At 48.4% G+C, this 24,199-nt stretch overlaps 2 protein-coding genes across 2 annotated transcripts in view; one reads left to right on the forward strand and one right to left on the reverse strand.

Moving 5' to 3' along the window:
- Nucleotides 1-1,202: 1,202 nt before the first annotated feature.
- On the forward strand, nt 1,203-22,462 carry LOC107122206 (uncharacterized protein K02A2.6-like). Its single transcript, XM_015425232.1, has 3 exons — nt 1,203-1,997; nt 20,174-20,266; nt 22,430-22,462. The coding sequence occupies exons 1-3, from the start codon at nt 1,203-1,205 to the stop codon at nt 22,460-22,462; spliced, it is 921 nt and encodes a 306-aa protein (XP_015280718.1).
- Nucleotides 22,463-23,030: 568 nt separating this feature from the next.
- PLXND1 (plexin D1) overlaps nt 23,031-24,199 on the reverse strand; it is a 212,728-nt gene continuing 211,559 nt past the window's right edge. The window contains exon 38 of the mRNA XM_015425233.1: nt 23,031-23,426. Within this exon, the coding sequence (XP_015280719.1) occupies nt 23,310-23,426 (117 nt within the window). The 3' untranslated portion in view covers nt 23,031-23,309. The remainder of the gene's footprint in view (nt 23,427-24,199) is intronic.

Consider the following 24,199-nt stretch of genomic DNA (forward strand, 5'->3'; position numbering starts at 1 on the left):
GCAATGAAGCCTAAGATTGAGGCTGAGCTAGATCGCCTGGTGGAACAAGGGGTCCTGGAACCGGTCGTGTCAGCCCGGTGGGAAACCCCCATAGTCACCCTGGTTAAGCCGAACAGGGAAATACGCATTTGTGCGGATTACAAATGCATGCTTAACAAAGCCCTGCAGGCTCATGCGTATCCGGTGCCAGTGGTGAGCAATGTGTTGGCCGCTTTAGCGGGGGCCCGGGTGTTTGGCAAATTGGACTTGGCCCAGGCGTATCAACAATTGCCGGTTGATGCCGCTGTGGCCGAGGCTCAGACTATCATGACGCACAGGGGGGCTTTCAAGGTGCACCGCCTCCAGTTTGGAGTCTCGGTCGCACCGGGTATTTTTCAATCTTTTATGGATTCACTCCTAAAAGGTATCCCTGGAGTTCAGCCGATTTTAGACAACGTGCTGATCACTGCCCTGGACCACTCGTCTTTCGCCGACCGGCTGCGGGCTGTGTTACATTGCTTCGACACGGCTGGCCTCAAGGTCAAGTGGGAGAAGTGTTTGCTGGGGGTCCCTCGTGTGGAGTTTCTTGGTTTTGCGGTCGACGCCTCCGGCATCCACCCCACCACGGACAAGGTGAAAGCCATCACACACACACCGCCCCCAAAATCTAAAGCGGAGCTGCAGGCTTTTCTGGGGCTGTTGAACTTTTATCATTCCTTCTCGCCCCTCAAAGCTGCAGTTGCGGAGCCACTCCATGCCTCCTGGACGAATCGGCACCTTGGGTCTGGGGCCCGCCGCAAGTTGCGGCGTTCCAAGCAGTTAAGGACCTGCTGGTGTCAAATTCGGTCCTGGCGCATTTCAATGAGGCCCTCCCCGTGGTGCTGGCTTGTGACGCTTCGCCTTATGGGGTCGGGGTGGTCCTGGGACATCGGCTGCTGGATGGCCGCGAGGTCCTGGTTGCCTATTATTCACGGACTCTGTTGGCGGCTGAGCGCAACTACGCACAAATTGATAAAGAGGCCTTGGCTATTGTGGCGGGGATGAAAAAATTTCACCACTATCTGTATGGACACCCGTTCACAGTCCACATGGACCATAAGCCACTTTTGAGCCTCCTCGCCCCCGACCGCCAAACCCCTCAGATGATCTCCCCCCGGGTGCTGCGCTTGTCTATTTTCACGGCGGGGTACGCCTACACTCTTGTGCACCGCCCTGGGAAGGCGATGGGGCATGCGGATGCCCTGAGCTGCTTGCCACTGCCAGTCTGTGACCCAGATCCAGCCCCGGCCCACCAGGTTGCATGGCTGGAGTCCCTCCAGGAGCAGCCGGTCCACGTCTCGGAGGTGGCTCGCTGCACCTCAAAGGACAAGCTTCTCTGTCGGGTCTTGGACTGGGTGGTGAGGGGGTGGCCCAAGGCCAAAGGAGACACGGACCTGGCTCCCTTCGTGTCCCGGAAGGACGAACTGTCTGTCCACAATGGCTGTGTACTGTGGGGAAGCCGGGTGGTCATCCCTAAGCCATTACAGGAACGAGTTCTAACAGCCCTGCACGAGGCGCATCCAGGGGTGGTGCACATGAAAGCCTTGGCCCGGAGTTATGTCTGGTGGCCGGGGCTGGACAAAGACATTGAAGACGTAGTAAAGAGGTGCCAGACCTGCCAGACCTCTCGGACAGAACTCCCTCGAGCCCCGGAAAGGGCCTGGGAATCCTCTCACCGCCCCTGGTCTAGGTTACACTTAGATTTTGCGGGACCTTTCCAGGGGCAGCTTTTCTTTATACTGGTAGACTCTTACAGCAAGTGGCTAGAGGTAGTCCCAATAACTTCCACGTCATCGAAGGCGGCCATCCGGGCAATGTGGCGGATCTTCAGAACCCAGGGAATCCACGACACGCTGGTCACGGACAATGGGATAGCTTTTACCTCAAGTGAGTTCCAGGACTTCACAAGATATTACGGTATCCGCCACGTCCGGTCAGCCCCGTTTCATCCTGCGACCAACGGCCAGGCAGAATGCATGGTCTGCACAATGAAGGATGCCCTCTGCCACCTGGACTCCTCAGATTGGGACTACAAACTGGCGGCTTTCCTGTTCAGCCAGCACACAACTCCCCACACCACTACGGGGCGCAGTCCGGCAGAGCTACTTCTGGGCCGCCGCCTGGCAACCCGGTTGGATCGTATGCACCCTGACCGGGCATCGACAGAGGCACCAGGCACAGAGATGCACGAGGCAGCCAGGGGTTACTTCCCGGAAGATCCCGTGTACGCACGGAACTACGCCCGGGGGCCCGCCTGGATCCAGGCACGAGTCATATGAGTTAAGGCCCCCCGATCGCATGAGGTCTCGTGTGAGGACGGCGAAGTTCTACACCGGCACATCGACCAGCTACGCCACCAGATGATGCCATTGGACCCCAAGGACTCGGACATGGCCGAGGTTCCGGAGACCTCACACCAGGCCCAACTCCCGGTGGCCGACCCTCGGCCTCTACCCTTAGTTGAACCCGAGACACCTCTTCTGGAGGCGCCGGGGACGCGAGCACCGCCGCCCCCATACACCATTCCCAAGTGCCCATTAGCAAGCCAAAGTTTGGCTGGATAAGTGAGAGAGGCTGGCAAGAGAAGTGGAGGAGAGAAAGGCAGAGAGGAGGAGCCTGACAGTAGGCGGTACAAAGGGGATTGTGGGAACATAAAACCTTCCTTTGCTTCTTAATTGGAAGGAAAGAAGGCAGAGGTTAGCCTGAGGCTCTCCCTGGTCAGGACAATGAATAAAGAGGTAAGCTCCAGCTAGGAGGTGCATGAAGTGGAATCCCTGGAAAGACACCCTACGCTAAGGGAGAGGAGACTGAACAGGTCCAGAGAAGGAACTAGGGACCCCAGAGTGTTTGGAAGAGGAAAGGGAAAAGGGGGCATACCCACTATAGAGTAGCAGAGGCAGATTGGAGGAACGGGGGGGAACCCTGGAAAGGGGTCCCACTCCCAGCCCCCCTTGCCCTGCCCCCCTGGAGGAGATAGCATGCCTGACTTGCCACAAGCATAACATATCTGGCTGAGCTGCTGGGTTGGGGGCAGGTCCTTCACAGCAGAAAGGCTGAGCTGGGTGTGCGGCAAGGCTGGTATGGCCAGGGGCATCCCTTACCATGCCAAGGCCAGGAGTGGCCAAGCATGGCAAAAGATGGGCTGTGCATATTCTTTTCAGTGCTAGGCAGGGTGAGTCTGAGCTTGGCACCTCCTTTTCTGCTGTTCTGACTCACTGTGGTGGTGAGGACTCATGCCCACCCCTCTCTTTGGGCTGCGGTGGCCCCAGCAGGGGTAGTGGCTCCCAAGTTGGAGTGGCCTTGGCAGGGAGGGTGGCTCCCCCAGGCCATCATTCCACTGGGAGTTTTCCTGGTGGCCATAATGGCCAATCTGCCCCTAGGGAGTAGGGATGCTTGAACACCTGCTGACTTTGCCCATACCCTGCCCATTGGTCACAAGCTGACCCCCTTGATGTGCTGTTCTGCTTCCCATGGGCTAGTTCTCATGTCTTGTAACATGACACCACACACTGTAATCAGGAGCATTTTTCACATGAACACCATCAGCTGATGGGACTTGCCCTCTCCCCCCTCCCTCCCAGACCCACTGTCACCCCTCAGCAACCAGCTGCTCAGACAAACTGTGGGAGGACTGGTCCATTAGCCAGTGGCCACAATTAAATGCACCTTCCAAAGGGGTCTTCCTGCTTGGTATTTGTCTGGTTCCATGTTGTCATTAATGCCATTTCATGCTTGTGAAGCCTCGCAGTCCATTGGGAGTCTCAGCATTCCACCACACACACACACACACACAATCCAGGCATCCATCACCTGGTGGGGGGGGATCCAATCGGCTGTGCAGGTATGGTGATGACTTGCAAGGCAGAAGTAGTTGGAGCTGCTGAAGTACTTCCAGAGAGATACATTAATAACTATTGTTAACATATTTTATAGTGTGTTGTGTGGTAAATATATCTGTGACTGTCATGTCTTTATAAAGATACTAGGAGTAAGGCCTGTTGTGGGAAGAAATACAACGAGCTCTAGAAGGAAGCTCCAGGTGAGTGTCTCGACTGTGGCTGGTGGGGCAGCAGAGGGAAGGGGAAAATAGAGGGAGGGAAGCCATGTTTATTTGCTTCTGCTTAGCTATAAGACAGGGCTATCTCAAGTCATTTGGCCGCCCCAAGTGGGTAGTATGGAAGGACAGCCTCATGGTATGATTCCCTCCACCCCTGACTTATGTTGATTTGGGGTTATGCAGTGGCAGCTAAGGTAGAAGAGCACCTCCTCCTATGCCATGTCTTCTGGGTTCCAAGGGTCTGAAAAGTGGTCCCATAGCTAGTTACAGGGTTGCCAACTCTGGGTTGGGAAATACCTGTAGATTTATGGAGTAGAGCCTGGGGAGGGCAGGGTTTGGGGTGCGGAGGAACCTTGGCAGGGTATAATTCCATAGAGTCCATTGCCCAAAGCAGCCATTTTCTCCAGGAGAACTGATCTTGGAGATCTCCAGGTACTGCCTGGAGACTGGCAATACTAAGTGGAGGGCCAGACCTGTAGATCTGAAGGTAGAGCCTGGGGAGGGCAGGGTTTGGGGTGCGGAGGGACCTCAGCAGGGTATAATGCCATAGAGTCCATAGCCCAAAGCAGGCAATGTAATAACTGGGAAATTTCCTGTAGGGGAAATGATGTGCTGTGGCTGGGGAACACGGTGATTTCTGGGAGATCTCTAGGCCTCACAGGGAGATTGGCAACTCCAGTGACCGTTTAAGGGAAGACTGGGATATGTATTTTACCTCAGGACACATTCAATGACTCCCAACAGTAACAGCAAGGTGTTTAGAATGTTAGAGGCAAAGGCCAATCTCGCCACATATGCAAATGACCTCTGTGTTCCGACTGGCTATTGGGGGGAGAGGAACAGTAAACTGTTTAGAATATTGGAGGCGAGACTCAGGCAACGCAGCCGGTGGATAGGGACAGCTTCTGAGTGACAGATCAGGGAGCCAACTGATTTGGGAGTGTGTGGAATGTTCAGGAGAGTCCATGACCAAAACAGAATTATTATATAGAGAGATACCATGCAAATATTTAGATTGTGTGCTGTCTGGAAATGACTTGGTCCAATGAACAACAACAACATTTAGTGAATAGCACTAGAAATGTTGAAAAGGCAGCTTCTTAACATTTTGCCAAAAAGAATTATGCCTAAAATTATTATTATTGTTATTGTTATTATTATTATCATCTCTTTTGCTGGTAATTCCCTGTTTTTGATCTGCTTTGGCAATTTATTTTGTTTTGTGATGATTGATATTCGAAACAAATAATTATCTGTCAGATTGATTTTATGATTTTTGGCAATAATAATTGGAAAGGCAGAATTTAAATAAGGAAATGTTAAGTCCTACAGCTGTTGAGAACTGTGATTATGCAAAAATGGCTGTAATTATTCTTCCAATTGAGGCAGCAGCAAGGTGTAAACAGTGATGTACTCTGTTTGAGGTGGGGGGAATTGAATGGTAGCAATTGTTAACCCCACACACACAATTAGAAACAGATTAAACTCAGGAGCAAGTATAAACTCCACCCATCCATCCCCAAATTTTTGTTATATTAAAAATATAAGTATTGTTGCTATCTGGGGGAAAAATGCTGAGTTTGAACTGTGGTGAGTTTCCAAGGAGAGGGAATTTAGAGAAAACCCCCTGTGAAGGTGATGCACTTACCCTCACTAATTATTTTCATTTAATATCAGCAGGGTACTGTCATATACTTGCTTAGATGAAGAGCAGTGATTTTGTAAGGTGGGGGAAAGAAGTTAACTCTAAGGGTTGAGGGGAAAGGGTGCCAGTATGAATTGTAAGAGAGATTCTCAGATGTACCTATCCTTAGTGTTGTTTTTAGTAACTACCTAAAGGCCTGTTGAGTTTGACATGCAGGAGACATAGAGAGCAATGGGGAATTACAGTCCTTTCCCAAACCTGCTGCCCTGTATTTCTCTACCACTCCCCAGCCTCCCATCTGTCAGTAAAACTTGAGGCAAATGCTTCATTTATTTAGAAAATTTGTGTGCTGTCTCTCCAGATCTGCTGTAATCAGCTCACAATGAAAACAATAAAGCAAAAACAAAATGGTTTTGACATTTTGAGTCAGCTGGAGATGCCAATAGCCCACTTGTAGTGGAAGGCCTCCCACTAGACCAGCCCGCCCTCCTGCCTTTGGAGGAGAGAGAGAGAGAGAGAGAGAGAGAGAGAGACAGACAGACAGACAGACAGACAGACAGACCAAGGCCAGAAATGACATTGACAACTTGTGACATCACATCCATCTGAAAACCTAGATGTGACATCAGTGTGTTGGACTATGGTCTGGCCATCTGAAGTTTTCCAGGAAGGCCAGAGCACCACCTGACACATGACATCACATCTGGGTTTTTGGAGAGATATCACATAAGATGTTGCTGGACATCATTTCTGCCCATCACCTCACCCCAAAAGTTCCTGGGGATGCCAACTGCTGGCCTGGCTTCCTGAGAACCAACCCAGCCAGCTCATAATTATATAGCACTCTACCCCCCCCTCCAGTCAGAATGTTAGGAAAACAGGGTAGCCGTTACCTCTAACTGTTGTTCATTGGGTAGTCTTCTGCACAGGGACACATTGGGGACTGCACATATGCAGACCAGCCACAGAGGTGAAAGCTGGCAAAACTTCCCAGCACTTCCTATATCACCAGGAGTGCTCCCCTCCCCTTGGGGTGTTCCTGCCTTTTCAACCGGCACCTGTATTTTTTACTACCTCACTTAGTGTCATATGATCTGCAAGTGGAGGGTTTGTGAGAGAGAAAATAATAATTTGGGCAACCCTAGAGGACAAACCCATTGTCACCATACCAGCCGGGCTGTCAGATGCAGCAACAGCAAGCTGTGAAAATGTAGGCCGACTATGTGAATTAGACCCTCCTCTACAGGGAATAGATATGATTGCCATTTGACAAGTCCCATAGGATGGGAAACAAGATTTGATGGGGCCAGACATCTCTGTCTGACATCTCTGTAATTTGGACACCACCCTTCTCATAAGAGGGATAGGAGGAAAAGAGTAGAAGAGTGTTCCCTGTAAGCTGGAAGGCATCCCCAATAGAAATTGGGTTAGAAGTATTGGAAATATGTGTGTTCCAATGTCTAAAATTCAGTCATTATAGAGTTAATGTGCTAACCTTGTGTGCTATTGTTTAGACTGACCTGGAAGGGAACCTGGCAGAAAGCCAGGGAAACTGAAGCCTATTTACTAACAATCATTGTTTAATGCATTCAGGTGATTTCCTTCTAGGGGTCAAGAAGAAAGGAAGAATCTCCTTTACTGTGTGTCTATTGTTGCAAGCATGTAGTCTTTAAGTCTTTGTTGTTTCGTAGATTTCCTGTGTACCCTTGCCTTTAGAAATAAAGATTTTTACATAGAAAGAAAATGCCTCCTCTCCAGTGAACAAAGATCCATTGCAACCTCTAAATATTTAACTATTTTTACCAATTTTCCAACAAGAAGGAGCTAGGATGCAGGAAAGTGGGCATTCGGAGTTGCTGCGAGTACCAAATAGATTTACATAGCTTGGATATGGGTGTGAAATAACAGTCTCTGAGACTCTGTCAGAGCCAGTTTGGTGTAGTGGTTAAGTGCGCGGACTCTAATCTGGGAGAATCGGGTTTGATTCCCCACTCCTCCACTTGTACCTGGCTGGATGACCTTGGGCAAGCCATAACTCTGGCACAGCTGTTCTTGAAAAAAGAGCAGTTTCTGTCAGAGTTCTCTCAGCCTCACCTACCTCACAGGGTGTAGGGAGGGGAAGGGAAAGGAGTTTGTAAGCCGCTCTGAGACACCTTTGGGTAGTGAAGGGCAGGGTATAAATCCAATCTCCTCCTCCTTCTCCGCTTGTGATTTGTTGACATTGTACTGCTGCTGAGGGTGTCTGCTCTGGTGTTTGACAAGTTCACAGTGTGGGCAGTTTGCAAGGATATTTCCCCTTGGAATTACTTAGTCTCAGATCCAGATAGTTTTTGTGCATAGGGCTAAATACTCAATGCCTTCCTTCTTGTTGATGTAGAATTTGGCATTCATGTTTCCAGTAGCCAGCTGGATGCTTTTGCCTTGTAGGACAGCTGCAAAAGAAGTTAGTTCATGCCTAATAGCCTTAAGTTCCAGGAAATTTATGTGTAACCAAGACTCAGTAGGGGACCAAACACTAACTACAGTGGGGCCCCCAACCCATTAGGGATGCATCTGTCACGATTGCTATGTCATGAAGACAAGTGCCAAATTCACAGCCCCTCAATGAATTAGAGTCGCAAGACCATCGCTTCAGAGAATAAATCAAAGAATTAAGAATAAATCTGGGTACAGAAAAACACTTCCACTGAGAATGATGTAAGGGGTCAACTGTCTTATAAACCAGTTTTGCAGTAGTCTTGTGTGGAAGCACAATTTAATGCCCTCAGCTTAAATACTCTTAGCCAAGTTTTTCTCTTATCATCTGGCAGGAGATCCTGGTAGAACCCAAGGAACATTTGATAATGTCTCATGATGGCCTAGTAGTTTGCTACTCTGAAAGCCAAAGCTCCAGAGGAGTAGCTTTTTCTTCCCAGACTGTCCCTCCCTGTGGAAAAGTGATGAGTGGGACTTAGCTGGCTTTTTTGAGGGCATAACCTCTGTGACGAGGGAGTTGGCTGGAGGGTAGGTGAACAAAAACTTGCATCCCTTCTGGCTCACTTGGTATGTGTTTTCTGTCCCAGAGACTTGTGGCGATATCCAGAAACACTTGCAGTACTGGAAAAGCTACAGGTCCTGGGGTATTAGAATATAGGAGCCTAAGGATAAGATCCATGGGTATTCAATCTGAAAAGGCAATGTCCAGTTCGTGATTTTGTCATCTGAATCAGCTTCTTCGAATAGCGACAGAGGTCTTCAGTGGGTGAAACTGGCGTGGAGTCTCCCACAAGACCCGAGGGCACATTGGATCTGAGCTCTGACAGAGGTGCCATGTCTTCTTCAGACTCTGAACCCATAGGATTCAGAATCAGAGTAGAAGGGTGAGCTGCAGTAGCTGCAGGGTTGGCACCAAGAGAAGCTGTTGGTAGAAGCAAGACTTGTGGTGCATAAACCGTTGGTTGCTGATTGAACCCCCCCCCCCCAAGGAAGCAGAGCATATGGATACTGTGATGCTTGAGGTGTGCCCCAGAAGAGGAAAACGGCAGTTGAGGGCTTTTGAGCTGGAACCATGTGTTGCTGTAATGAGCACCTCTTCTAAGTTTGAGGGACTGGTGAAAGCTGCAGATCAATCTCAAGTTCTCCTTCACAAGGTATGGGGCTGTCCACTGCCCTTGGACAGGGTACGAGGAGGAGGCAGTCTGTCCTCCTGACCACTCCCAAACAGAGCAGGCACAAGCTATGTTAAACCATCTTGGTGCCACATCTAGCACACTTTTTAGACCGGGCCATTCGAAGAAAAATGTCAACTTCAGCTCCCAAAAGAGAGGAGGGAAAAGACACCCAAGGAAGATTGACAAACAAAGGACAAACTGTGAGGAGACCAAAAGGCAGAACGATCCTGTCAGCAAGCTGCCATTCTGTTTTCTGTGACCTCTGTGTACATATCCTTTCCCAGTTACACCCGGCTTGGCTTCTATCATCCTGCTCCTGCTTTGGAATGCAAAAGATAACCGCTGGAGGTTGTGTGGGGGAGAAGATGCTGTAATGCTTGCCTATTGATTTTCCCAGGACTACTGCACCTGTGTTTTGTCTGATGTTCTGCCTGGTTCCCATGTACTGGGCGCGCAACCGTTTCCTTAGCCCGCCAGCGGGAAAGATATTCATTGGATCTGTATCTGTTTGAAGTTCCTTTATTATGCTTGACCTAACTGTGTATCCCCAGTTCTAACAAAGAACGTGTTTGAGTATGTCTTCAACGCTTTGAAATAAATTTTGCTTTTCTTTAAAACGTGGATTTATTCTCGATGCTTGGGGATCCAACATATTGTTAGAACTCCCTTTCTCCTATCGTTCCGAATCTGGCAAGATCATGAGCGGAACTGAGGGAAACCTACTTAACACGGAGGGGGACTCAGGATCGGTCCCACATACCTCCGCTCCTTTGGTGTTCACGACTGCAGCCTCCATGGAGGGTGCCGTGGGGGGAACGATTCCCCGCCTGCCTGCACATCTGTCTTGGCCGCCTCCGACCCCTTCGCAATGGGGTCCGCGGAAGACTCACCAGCAGGATGATTGGACTATGTACAACACCCAAGGCACCCGTGAGGTGTACTCCCGTCGGGGGAGCGGATTACGTGAGAGTCTGTTTGACAAGGGATTGTTCCCGGAACCTGGGTCTACCTCGGAGAAGGGGAGCCCCAAGCAGGACCTCGAGGAGTGGATGTTCGAGCCGTCGGGACCGCGTGGTCACGCAGAAGATGAGGAGGGCACCGGAGCCTTCCAAACGGAAGAGGACTATGACCCACCCCCGGACTACCGCCCTCGGGACCCCATCCCGGAGGAAACTACCGGGGAACGTCTAGCAGAACTGGAAGACTCGGTGAGAGACTTAATGCGGGCATTCCAGGATGTGATGGAAGGCCTGCCGGGAATGTTGGACGTTAGAATGGCCAATTTCCTGGACGCACACGCCGCGCAGTTACAAGTTGCTCCTGCACCGGGATTTCCCGCGCCGCCGATGCCTGCTCAGCCGCTACAAGCACCGGGAGTTCCCGCGCAGCAGGTACCTGTCCAGCAGCCGGTGAGACCGCCTCCGCCAGTGCCTGCGCAGCCGCCGATGCCAGGGGGTCCGCCGGTGCCGGGTCTGCCGCCGCCGCTGAGGCCAATACCAGCAGGGCCACCGGTTGTACCGGGTTTCCCTCCCAGGGGAGCTCCGGGGCAGCTGGGCCCGTTGGTGAGGCCTCCACGACCCAGACCCAAGGATCTGCTGGAGGCTACCTTCGACGGCAACCCGGATGAACTCGCTTTCTTCACGGTGAGGGTGCATAAATTCGTAGAAGAGAGTCGACACCTGTTCCGAAATGAAGCTGGTCTCATTGATGTCATCTCGGCAAGACTGAAAGGAGACGCCGCCACATGGTATGTTGGACTGCACAACGACCGCGGTCCGGAACTTTTGAATTTGCGAGCATTCATGTGGGCGCTGAGGGCGAGATTCGAAGATGTCAACGCGAGTCAAAGAGCTAAAGCGTTCCTCCGGACCTACCGCCAGAACAAGAAGTCGGTTCGCGAGTACACTCTGGAATTCCACAAGCAAGCAGCTAAGCTCCGAGACTACCCTGATCATATATTGGCTGAGATGTATCGCTTGGGTCTCAACGCAGAAATCCGAGAAACGGTTCTGAAAACTGTCAACCCTGTCTCCCTGATGGCCTGGACCCAAGAAGCTGAAAATGCAGAAGACCGGCTCACCACCATCAAACTCGACCTGGCTGCTACGACCAACAGACCCGCCGCTGTCGGTGCCTCTAAACCCAAGACTCAACGCCTGTCGGAATCGGCAAGGGAACTACGGATGAAGATGGGGCTCTGTCTCAAGTGCGGGGAGAAGGGGCATTTCGCTGTGGATTGTGGCAGCCGTCAAGTCAAAGACAAGCCGCCTACCCCAAGCCCGAAGACACCGCTGTCGGGGAAGAAGGGGATGGCTAAACCGCGTTTCTCCAAAGCTCTGCAGGCAGCCCAAGGTTCGGGGGAAAATGAACCGGCTGCCGCCGAGTCCGAAGAAGAGCTGGTGGCTGAAACGGCGGAAAACGACAACGGCCTGTTGTGAGAGGCGCAAAACGACAAGGCCATTCTAATGCTGCGCCCAAGGTGGTGAGAGAAACCCCTTCCCTATTTTTCGTGACTGTCTCCTTAATGAATCCGCTCCTAGGAACCCACGTTAGGGTAAGAGCGTTGATTGATTCTGGGTGTGGGAGGGATCTCATCAGCCCTAGAGTGTTAGTTGCACTGGAAGCGGGGATAGTCCCCTTGAAGTCCCCCATCATTTTTACTCAGATGGATGGGGCACCCATGGAACCTTGTACGCACGAGACTATGGCTTTGCGGTTGGGGGCGGGAGATCATTGGGAATCCAGGTCCTTCATTGTCACCCCTAAATCGCAGTTCGACTTAGTACTGGGGAGTCCCTGGTTGTTTACCCATGACCCTTACATCTTGTGGGAAGAAGGGGTTGTCAAATTTGTGTCGGCTAAGTGTGTGGATCACTGCTGGGTGGATTCGTGGGGGGACCAGCCGACCACACAGTTCCCCTGCGGCACTTTGCAACCGGAAGAGTTAGCTTCTTTGCCTCGAGAGTATAGAGACTTGGCAAAGGTGTTTGGCGAAGAGGAAGCTAACGAATTGCCCCCTCATCGCTCGACTGACTGTGCTATTGAACTTTTGCCTGACTGTAAATTACCCAAAGGTAAAATTTATGCGATGGGGCCGGCTGAAAAAGTCGAACTGCGGAACTTTATTGATAAAAACCTAGCCCGAGGTTTCATTCGCCCGGCTTCCTCCCCTTTCGCCGCGCCTGTACTTTTCCGAAAGAAGAAGGACGGGGGGCTTAGGTTGTGCACTGACTATAGGGGTTTGAACGCTGTTTCTTTGTCCAATGCTTACCCCCTCCCATTAATTAAGGACTTGGTAGCTGAGGCCACCAAGGGCAAGATCTTCTCGAAACTTGACCTCCGGGATGCATATTTCCGTGTGCGCATCCGGGAGGGGGATGAAAGTAAGACTGCATTTAATACCCCTTTGGGGCAGTTTGAGTACCTCGTTATGCCCTTCGGCCTTCAAGGGGCTCCGGGGGTCTTCATGAACCTAATCAATGAGGTCCTACATGAGTTTCTATTCAAAGGAGTGGTCCTTTACCTTGATGATGTGTTGCTGTACTCTCAGGACCTCCAGTCGCATATTAAATTGGTGCGCCAGGTCCTTAAGCGACTTTATGAACACCACTTGTTTGCTAAGCTGTCAAAATGTGAATTCCACAAGACATGCATTGACTTTTTGGGATACCGCATCTCTGGGGGGAAGGTTGAAATGGACCCTGCTAAAATTCAGGCTGTACTTGACTGGGAGCCCCCCAGGACCCGCAAACAATTGCAAATGTTCCTCGGATTTGCCAATTTTTACAGAAATTTCATCCAGAATTTCGCGCAAATTGCCCTTCCCCTGACTGAGTTGCTAAAGACCAAAGGGAAGGGTTTTGATGCTACGAAACCTGGCGCCCCGCTTAAATGGTCCCCTGCTTGCGCAGAGGCTTTTGAGAAACTTAAACTGATGTTCACCTCCGAGCCGGTGCTGGCGCGCCCTGATGAATCTAAGAAGTTTATTGTCCAAACTGATGCCTCGGATGTGGCTATGGGGGCCGCTATTTTGCAAGAAGGGGAAGATGGTCGGTTACATCCCCTGGCATTTGTGTCTAAAAAGTTTTCTGATGCCGAACGAAACTGGGGGATTTGGGAAAAGGAAGCGTCAGCGATCCGGCTGGCTCTCTCCACTTGGAGGCAGTGGCTGGAGGGGGCGCAACTGCCGTTTGAAGTCTGGACTGATCATAAGAATCTGGAGATGCTGAAATCCCCCCGTTCTCTCAACGCTAAGCAACTTCGTTGGGCGGACTTCTTCGCTAAGTTTCGATTCACACTTCGTCATTTCCCGGGGGCGGCTAATTCCCTGGCTGACGCGCTTTCACGCCTCCCACAACATGACAGTCAGCGTGAGATCATCATGGACTCTGTTTTTTCCCCCTCCCATCTGGGGGGGGCCGTGGTCACCCGGGCGCAAGCGCGAACGATTCCACACTCTGATGAGACTTCGCCTTCCCTGTTCCCTGTGGGAGGGGGGGCCTGGGTCCAGAAATATCTTTCTGCTTTTACTGCTGAGGATGATGCCTCCCTTAAGACATTACCTGATTGTGTCCGTAGCCCTGAAGGTCTGATTTATTCTGGAGACAAATTGTATGTGCCTATTTCGATGAGGAGGGAGGTGATGGAGTCTGCTCACGGTTCGAAACTGGCAGGGCATTGGAGTTTCGTTAAATCTTTGCAACTCATCCGCAGACAATTCTGGTGGCCACAAATGCGCAAAGACCTCTTGATGTTTGTTAGGTCCTGCCAAACCTGTGCCTTAACTAAACCCAGGATGGGCAAGCCTCCTGGTTTACTGCAGCCACTCCCTACTCCGTCGAGACCATGGGAAGTGGTGTCCATGGACTTTATTACTGACCTCCCTGCGAGCAAAGGGAACACTGTTATTTGGGTGGTTGTTGATTTGTTTTCTAAGCAAGCTCATTTTGTGCCTTTTCCTTCCTTGCCTACAGCTCAGAGGTTGGCGAAATCGTTTATGTCCCACGTGGTGAAAATTCATCAATTACCTGCTAAGTTAATTTCTGACAGGGGGACCCAATTTGTTTCTAAATTTTGGAGGGAACTTCTTTCCATTTTAGGGGTCGAACAAGGGCTCAGCAGCGCGTATCATCCTGAAACTGACGGACAAACGGAAAGGGTTAATCAGACTCTGGAACAATACCTGCGTTGTTTTACTAATTATCAACAGAATGATTGGTGTGAATTATTGCCTCTTGCTGAATATTGTTATAACAATACGGTCCATAGCTCCACAGGCATGTCTCCTTATAAAGCTGTATCTGGTTACGACAGTCCCCCCCTCCCTTTCTTGGAGGGGATGGGCCAACGTCCTGTGGGGGATGCTGATACATGGTGTATGTCCTTGCAAAACGCATGGCCTCTGCTATGCCAAACACTTGACGCAGCCAAGGCTGCTTACAAGACCCAGGCAGACAAGGGTAGGGTGGTGGGGTTTGATCTGAAACCTGGGGATCTTGTGTATGTCTCGACCAAGAACATTAAGATGCTGCGGCCTAGCAGAAAATTGGGATGGAAGTTCATAGGTCCATTCAAAGTGCGTAAAGTCATAAATGATGTGGCAGTTGATGTTGTTTTGCCTAAGAATTTACGTGCCTTGCATTCTGTCTTTCACATGAGTCTATTGAAGAAGGATCCTGGACCGTCTCCTTGGAGACCAGAGACTACTCCTCCTCCACCTGTCATTTTGGAAGGGGATGAACATTTTGAAATTGCTGATATCCTTGATTGTAAAGTGAAACGTGGTAAACTCTGGTACCTTATCGAATGGGTTGATTTCGGTCCCCAGCACCGCGAATGGGTGGAAGAAGGGGATATTCGGGCCCCTTACCTGATCCGTAGTTTCCACAGAAGGTTCCCGGACAAACCGGGAGGTCTCCCGCCCAGCCCGGGAGGTCTCCCGCCCAGGCCGGGAGGTGTGTTGTAAGTGTATTTTAAGGGGGGCAGTATGTCAGCAAGCTGCCATTCTGTTTTCTGTGACCTCTGTGTACATATCCTTTCCCAGTTACACCCGGCTTGGCTTCTATCATCCTGCTCCTGCTTTGGAATGCAAAAGATAACCGCTGGAGGTTGTGTGGGGGAGAAGATGCTGTAATGCTTGCCTATTGATTTTCCCAGGACTACTGCACCTGTGTTTTGTCTGATGTTCTGCCTGGTTCCCATGTACTGGGCGCGCAACCGTTTCCTTAGCCCGCCAGCGGGAAAGATATTCATTGGATCTGTATCTGTTTGAAGTTCCTTTATTATGCTTGACCTAACTGTGTAGCCCCAGTTCTAACAAAGAACGTGTTTGAGTATGTCTTCAACGCTTTGAAATAAATTTTGCTTTTCTTGAAAACGTGGATTTATTCTCGATGCTTGGGGATCCAACAGATCCTTTCTCTGTGGTAGCAAATGACGGAGTGCTCCCCCCCACCGTCCATCACATCCTGGTTTCATTGGGAAAGGGCTGCCTTGCAGCAGGGAGCAGGGGGGGGGGCACTCTTGTCCTCAGGGCCAGGCCAGGCACCACCCTTCTTAACACTGGGCTGGCATCAGCCCAATTTGAAAGGTTCCAAGTGACCATAATGGTCATCCCTCCATGCTCCTTACTCTGTTGCCATTTCTGTTTGTTCCTTCCTCTTCCCTATTTCCTCATATTTACAGTAATATGTGAAATACATCAATCCTCTTATAGTGCTAGCCTAAGTAGATCTCACTCCTATGTAAGCCAGTTTACTTCTATGGTCTCAGAAGGATGTAATTGTACCTAGGACAGTACTATTAGACTCCTATCCCAAAGTCAGGTCACATCTGAAGTGGAGGTTGTGAAAAAAGGGAATGAGGTTTTGATGCCTCTCTTCCCTCTTCCTACTAAGTTTTCAACATTCTGTTTCTTGGTCAAATTCATTATAACACTGAATGCTGGGGAATGGAGTTGATTGATCAGTAAGTACTAGCAAAAGACTCGTAACTATGATGATTGATGTGGGGTGCAGAAAGAGGGTTTGCATACAGGAAAATCTGAATTTACAGATGTGAAAGAATGTGTGAGTAGTGCATCTCTGCTCACAGGTATGTAAGGAACATAAGAACATAAGAGAAGCCAATGTTGGTGTGAGTAGTGCATCTCTGCTCATCTAGTCCAACACTCTGTCACACAGTGGCCAAAAATACCAGGTGCCATCCGGAGGTCCACCAGTGAGGCCTTCTTGAAGAATCCTTCTTCAAGAATGACCAGACCACATGGTATTAGTACAGGCCCTCGCCCAGAGTCCTCAAGGGCAGCATTGCCTTTTCCCCAAAGGGAGGAATAGCAGGTGTTCATTAGTATTACCAAAAAAAAAAAAAAAAAAAAGGAAAAGGAAAAGGGAGGGGGTCACTCAAGGACACCATTGTGCTCGGGGCTTTCTGGGTCTGGTGAGAATGAAGATCCCTTCTCCTACAAGAAAGGGGTCTCAGTTGGCTAGTGCGATGATTTGTTAGAAGAGTGAAACACAGAATGGGGAGTTATTTTATGTTAATAGAGAGATCACTTCTTGTGGCCTAAATTTCTGTATACAAGAACTCTACGAGTTAGGCCATTTAATGGGATGGGGAATCGAATGTGAGAGAGGGTCAATGTCTAGAACTGAATGTCCATCACACACAGTTTATTGTCTGAGCAGGGATTTGGATCCACAGTGCATTTCTTTGGTTCAAGGCCAGTGAAAAGAATTAGATGCATGAGGTGGGGATTAGAGTGGATTAGACAGATTCATTTTTTTTTTTGATTAGACAGATTCATGGAGGATAAACCTATCAGTGGCTACTAGCCATGGTGACTAAAGGGAACCTCCATGTTCAGAGGCAGTCAGCCTCTGAATCCCAGTGCCAGGAGGCCGCATCAAGGGAAGGTCTTAGCCTCTATGCCTTGTATTTGGCCCTCCAGAGGAACTGGTTAGCCACAGGACTAGATAGAGCACTGGTCTGATCCAGCAGGGCGCTTCTTCTTAAGGCTTCTTCACAAGCCAGGTCAGGGACCAAAGGAGTAAATCAGAACTGCATCTGTATGCAACTCCCCCTCCCTGACATTCTGGCAGGATGACTTGGTGGGACTACACTTGCCTTGGGGCTATTACACAAAACTAGCACAGTTAGCTAAGGACCAGATTTGATCTGGGAGGTCTGTGATTAAGATTTCCTGTCCCCACCCCCCAGAAAAGCTAAAAGCAGCGGTGGGAGAAAGGGATTTAGATCAAGGCCAAGGCATGGGTAGGGGGAAATGACTCCTTCCTTTGTTATTTGCCCTGGGGGAGGGAGAAGCACACATCCCCAGGCGTTTTCTCTGTGGCACAAATAGCAGCTTGGGGAGGGGCTACCACTGAGAAGTAGAAAAAGGGCAGGGGGGAAAGAGATAATCACCACAGCAGGTATAGTCCTTGTCCAAGTGATATCCTTTCTGGCTGCTTGAATTCTCTTAATAATATGGCTGATCCTGATCTTGGATCTCGCCTAGTTTGACCCTGAGCCAGGTAGATTGGGGAGGGTTTTGTACATCTTGGCACGCTAGAGTGAGTTTGGTAAACTACAGATACTCTTTAGATGACAAAAAAGAGAAATGAGGTGGTAGAAATGCTTTCACCTGCTGGGATTTCTGAACACCAAAAGCTGTCAGTATGCCCATATAACTTGTCATTTTTGCAAACTTGCTAGAATTTCAGTTTGAGTTGAACGGAATCATTTATCTTGACGGCAACCTGGCTCAGTACCCTGGTTGGCATAGGTTTAATTGGCATGGGGATTGTTTTCTCCTTGGGCAACCGTACTCTGATAGCTGCAATGGAAAATGATCCACATGACCTTTTCAGGCTCTTAGCCAGCTGTTAGTACTTCCTAGTTTTTTGGGGGGGGGAGTGACATCTGTGTAGGTGTAAGGGCATGGGTATACTTTGTGGAGTTCGCTCTTCTTTACTTCTGCAAATATATTTCTGCCTGAGGCATTCCTCTGGGTGGAAATAAATGCATGCAGTGGGGAACAATCTGGTCTGGTTGTGCCATGGCTCTGCTCTGGATCTTCACGCATTCAAATGACTTATTTGCCCAAAGCCCAAGTGCATCACCTTTTGTCTGTGTGATCCCTACCTAGACATGTGAAAGTCTGGGGGGAAAACAAAACAAAAAAATCCGGAGAAATGTTTTTCCTGTTGTCTTCCCCCCCCCCATAGAAAAACTTGGAAATTTGGGGAAACACTGGGGGGGGGAGGAACTATGATCCCCCCCCTTTTGAAATGAGTCAAATGAGCTTTTTGAGACAAGGTTTTACTAACTCAAAATGTATAGTATGAAAAGCCTTGATGACTTTTTGGGGGAGAATTTTTGGAGAACAATGAAACAAATTAATTTTTTTCTTTTGTAACTGGTAAAATTGAGATAGCATAGGGTGCAGCAGTTTGCAGAGCAAGTATTCCTGCTTTGGAATAGCGGTTGTATAAACATGGTTTTTTTCCTGGAAAAAGAGGTGCCGGAACTTTCAGGAGGGAAATGAAGGAGAAATACATGGGATTCTTTGAAGCAATATCATGAACTTTTAAACATCTTTTGAGAATTGTGTTTCCACAAAGGGGTTCTAGAACTCCGCTCCACCGCATTCCCCTGGAAAAAAAGCCCTGGTTATAATTGGAAAACCCATCTTGTCTCTTAACATCTTTGGACAAATAATGCACAAGAAGTATCTAGATGGGACACAACTAGTCAGTTTTCTTCAACAGAATGATCACATCCAAGTTGGGTTATTCTGATGCACTTTATATGGGGCTGCCTTTGAAAAAAGGTCAGGAAATTTCAGTTGGTCCAAGATGCTGATGGCCAGGCTACTGTGGAGGACTGGATACATGGACTGCAGCACTTCTGTGCTCCTTTTTAACTGCACTGATTGCCCTTATGTTTTGGCCACAATTCAAAGTGCTGCTTCTTAGCTTCAAGGCCTAATGGCTTGGGGCTGAGGTATTTGGTATATGTGCTGCCGAAGCGAGCACAAGGGGCTAAGGTATTTGGAGGACCACTTCCTCCCATACCGACAGACTACCAGTTAAGATCCACTCCCCACACTCTGCTCATTGTGCCCCTGCATGCAGAAGTGAGGCAGGTGGTAACCAGAGACAGGGCTTTTCCAGCAGAGGGAATTTACCTTTGGTATGCCCTCCCCCAAGGCCCACCTGATACCAAACTTTAAGCGCCATGCCAAAAAATCTTATCCAGGCTTTTAACTGAGGATGTCCAGCTTTTTAAATTGTTTATTGCTCTACTTCAAGCCCAAGTGCTATTAAAATAATCCAGGCTCCTGGTGTTTTTACGCCCAGGCTGGGCTTTATTGTTTTTACATCTTGGGCGGGTGTTAATTCTGATGCTGCCTTGAACAGGTCTCTGAAGAGGAAGCCTGTAATTTTTCTAAATAAATCAATGAGGCATTGAATCTCACAAACTGGTTTGTGCTAACTGTATGAATCTGCCTCCTGGCTGTGTTTGTGCTGGTACCCACCACCAGTATGGCATACTGGCACCTCTTTCAGGCAGGGCTTGGACCGCCTTTTTGTGCTGGGGCCACGCTGGACTGATTGCTGAGAGAAGCTGCAGCTTGGCCCATTCTCAGCATCAATCCACTTCACAAGAAGGTTCATCTTTTAATTCTCTCTGCTTTCATCCCAGATAAAAGCTGGTTCATTCTTAGATTCATCTGTTTCAGTCATTTTTACAGTTGGAGAAACTGTATGCATTCATTTGATTTTGTTTCTCTTCTCTTAATAGAAAACATCCCACACAACGTCTGATGAGTTTCATCACCTTGTTTTATTACAAAGATATTTTTCCAAAGATTCTGCCATTTCCATTAAACAGCAGGTAAGGGTGGTGGTGGGGAACCACTTCTACATATAACATGACAAAGTTCAAAATATATTACAATGGCGGGGTTGGGTTCTGGGCAACAGCACCAACCCCTCTGCTTCTGGTTTGCAGACAACTTATTTCTTTTCAATGGTTGTAGCAAATATTTGGACGAAGAATTAAATAATAAAGCATATGCCATAACACACACAAGCCAAGCACACTGCTTGGAGCGCACGCGCACACACAAACACACAAGCACGCACACATACTCAGGATATAACAATTGGCAATGGGAGCGTAGAGAAGAGCCTCCCAACCTAAAGGACCAGTCCAAGCAGTGGCTTCCTGCACTTCTAATAGGGTACTGAAGAGCCCCAAATGAGAGTCTTGTCTTGCACCATGACCAACCCATTTTGACGGTGTGTTTTTTCCCCAGCTCCCTCCTCCAAACTGGATCTTCAGCAGGTTTTTCTGTCCATGTTCCTGAGATGGTGTGGAAGTGTGTCACTGGCAGCTCTTCACAGTTCCAAAGAAAGAAAGAAAGAAAGAAAAACTCTTTTCAAAGTTTAATGTAGCCCAGCTACATTTTAAATGTTTCTCTTCTGCAGTCATTTTCTCAATAAACACATGGAGATTTCTTCAGCCAGTGTTACATTTTGCAGTTCTCTTTTTCGTGTCTTATATTCCTTTTCATTTTTGCACTGGATAAAAGCTGTATTTGTTATAGACCAGTATAGATATAATACTATATAAAAACCCATCATGACACTTTGATTCCTTATACAATATTTTACACTGGGCATTTGGGAAAGATATAAAGACAGAACAACTACAGAAAGCAACAAGATTTCAATTGCAAACAAATGAACAGTTTGGTTCCCACCCAAGTGATTAAATACTAGCCTCAAACTGTGTAGCAACTCCCCTTTAGACCTTTTGCCCTTTGTGAGGTAGTGTAACATTTTTAAGCATTATTTGGCAGTTTCTAAGCTTGGTGTTGTCGGCAGCATCGGCTGGACGCAACGCTTTTGCGTTAAGTATGGATTTTACTCGCATGCATTGGCCATTTGCCTACAGGCAGCTACCGAAGATGCTAAAGGGGATTTCTGAAAGAGACACATGCTTAGGACCATGGCTGTTCTTCTTTACAGCAAAAAAAGAAAACAAAAACAATTCCTCCTGTAGTCGATGCAAAGGCATATGAAGAACAGTTCAGGAATTACATTCAGGACTAAATGATACTTTAATTGTACTAGCAAATGCAGAAGGGAGTATAGGATGAAGATCAGTGAGCTTATTGTCCCACTGGTTACAGACAGTTGTGTGTAACATTACCCCCATGGTCTTTGAAAAAAATGTTTTAATGGGATTTCTGGAGAGGACTTTGGGAGTAAAAGTGGGGGGGTGTTTGTGTTTAACCCTTTCCTCTACTCCAAACTGGTTTCTCAACCTGCCTTGCCCTCTGCAGGGCTCCCACGTGTGACTTTGTGAGGGCCAGACGTACAGCGGGGAGTGTGGTGGGGAGGAGAGACATATGAAACAGAAGAGGGGAGACAGGGCTAGGCACAAGTTGCCATTGATTTCAGTGGGTTTAGAAAGCTGCAACTCTGTTTAATAACTGCACTGTAACTTCCCTGTTCATCTTAGTTACGTCCTCCTACTTTGTTCTCCAGCCTTTGACTAAACTCTCAGATCCATTTCAAATGTTTTGGATGGAAATGCAGTTTCCCATACAGGTGCACAGGGAAGGGAGTGAAGTACAACTGAGAGCTCCCTGCCATATGTACCTGAATCAAACCTGCATTTTACACACTTGATTTTTTTAAACCCCCCCCCCCAAAAAAAAACCAATATGGTTTTAGTGTGTAGGACATATGTAAGTGCTAAATACATAACACAGGAAACAGCCCTCTAACAGCATAATGAACTTTCCATCATACATAACAATATGTTCCTTATGAGAGAACTTGGCTTAGGAACAGACACCATTTTTGCTTTATTGAAATTATACCACTGTTCTAGTGTTAAACCAACTGTGTTAATTTTGGATTTATGCTGGGCCAAGAGTTCAGCTCCGTTCATTCCCTCTAAAATAGCAGGGGGTAGAACAAAGGGAAGGAAGTGCTTCCCTTTGACCCCTGCAGTGTATATATATTTTTTCTTTTCTCCTTTTAGGGACAAGTATTCCTGAAGCCAGATGGGCATTGAGAAGGAATTTGTTGAATGAAATTCACGGTGCACAAACATCTGGGAAGTTCTGAGAAATGGGAACAGCTGCACTATTTGTTCTTTTACTGACACTGTCTGCTACACAATAATGATCCCTCCAGCAAGCTAATAGCCATTTCTGTTAACAGTAAAGTGCTTTCACATGTCATGACTACTTAGGAAGCAACTGCATTGTCTAGTCTGCAAGTTCCTCACCTTTTTCCAACTTTGGATGAAGGTGTGGCTATGTTTACGTGTACAGTACAAAAATAAAAGGCACAAAATACATCTAATGCAGCATGCTGTGTACAGTAAATGGATTCCCTGAAATTTAAAGTACACAGAAAGAAGAGGGGCACTGTCAGAGGGAATTTTACAGTTGCTTCAACAGCCTTTTAAAACCTCCATCTCTTATTATTCCCTAAGGCGTCTCTGCTTTTTTTGCCTAGCCAGTCCATCTTTGCTTTCATATCCTGGCCACCACAGTCTCTTTGGGAAAATGAACAGGAAGACGGCTGCTTTGAACAAGCATAGGAGCTCTTTAGAAGAAGCTACTATATTTGGCAGCCCGAGTGTTGTGCCTCTGTCTGAAAGATCAAATAAATTACAAGTGTCATGCAGTGCAGATCACATAAGGGATTTCAAGCTGTTCGGTGGACAATCCTCATTTCACCAGATTGGCTTAAGGAGATTGGTCAGCCCCACCACTGAATCGGTTTCTTAAGATACCATAAACATACAACAGGCTACATATTGACACACAGATACTTTGAAAGGGTGTTCCCCAAAGGACAGTGCACTGTAGAGAAGGTCACTTCTAGAATCAGAAGAAAGTCCGGGTTGCTGCCTAAGCCTCACTGCAGCACTCGTAGATGTTGTCTTCCATAAGTGCAATTACTTGCTCAAATTTGTGCTGCAGCTGCGTGCGTCTTGTCGTGGGGTTGGAGTCCAATGCAGTCACAATCTGTGGGAACATATATATATCTCCTTATATATAATTGAGTAGTGGGGTGGCACTTTCTGAACATTCCACATGCTCCTAAATCAGTTGGCTCCCTGATGTGTCACTCAGAAGCTGTCGCTATCCACTGGCTGTGTTGCCTGAGTCCCGCCCTTTCTGAACATTCCACATGCTCCTAAATCAGTTGGCTCCCTGATGTGCACTCTGAAGCTGTCCCTATCCACTGGCTGTGTTGCCTGAGTCCCACCCACAGAAGTGGCACCTGCCAAAACTTTCCTCAGAAGACAGTTGCTTTACTCGGGTGAACACAGGTACTCTCATTGCTATCCTCGCCAGATGATGATTGATTCCCTCAGGGGACAAAACCCACCATCTTTAGCCTCCAAGCCAGGTTTGCTGAGCCAACACTTTCCAGAACGGAACCCCCCACCAAGGAAGCCAGAGTTTGGGGAGGGGAGAGGCCTCAGCTGAACAGAATGCCATAGAGGCCATGCTCTAAAGCAGTTACTTTCTCCAGGGGACGGGGGAAGAGATCTGTTGTCTGGAGTTCAGTTGTGATACCAGGTGATACCAGATGACAGAGATCAGTTCCCCTGGAGAAAATGGCTGCTTTGGAGAGTAGACCCTATGGCATTATACCCTTCTGAGTCCTTCCACCCCCCCCAACGCTGCCCCCCAAATCTCCAGGTATTTTCCTACTGAGAGGTGGCAACCCTACTTTCCCCTCAGTGTTTGTTGCTAGGCAACCAAGCTTGGTTCTGTCAGTAAAAGGACCC

Source organism: Gekko japonicus, unplaced genomic scaffold (genome assembly GCF_001447785.1).
Source record: "Gekko japonicus isolate JY-2015 unplaced genomic scaffold, Gekko_japonicus_V1.1 scaffold2, whole genome shotgun sequence".
Classification (NCBI taxonomy): Eukaryota; Metazoa; Chordata; class Lepidosauria; order Squamata; family Gekkonidae; genus Gekko; species Gekko japonicus.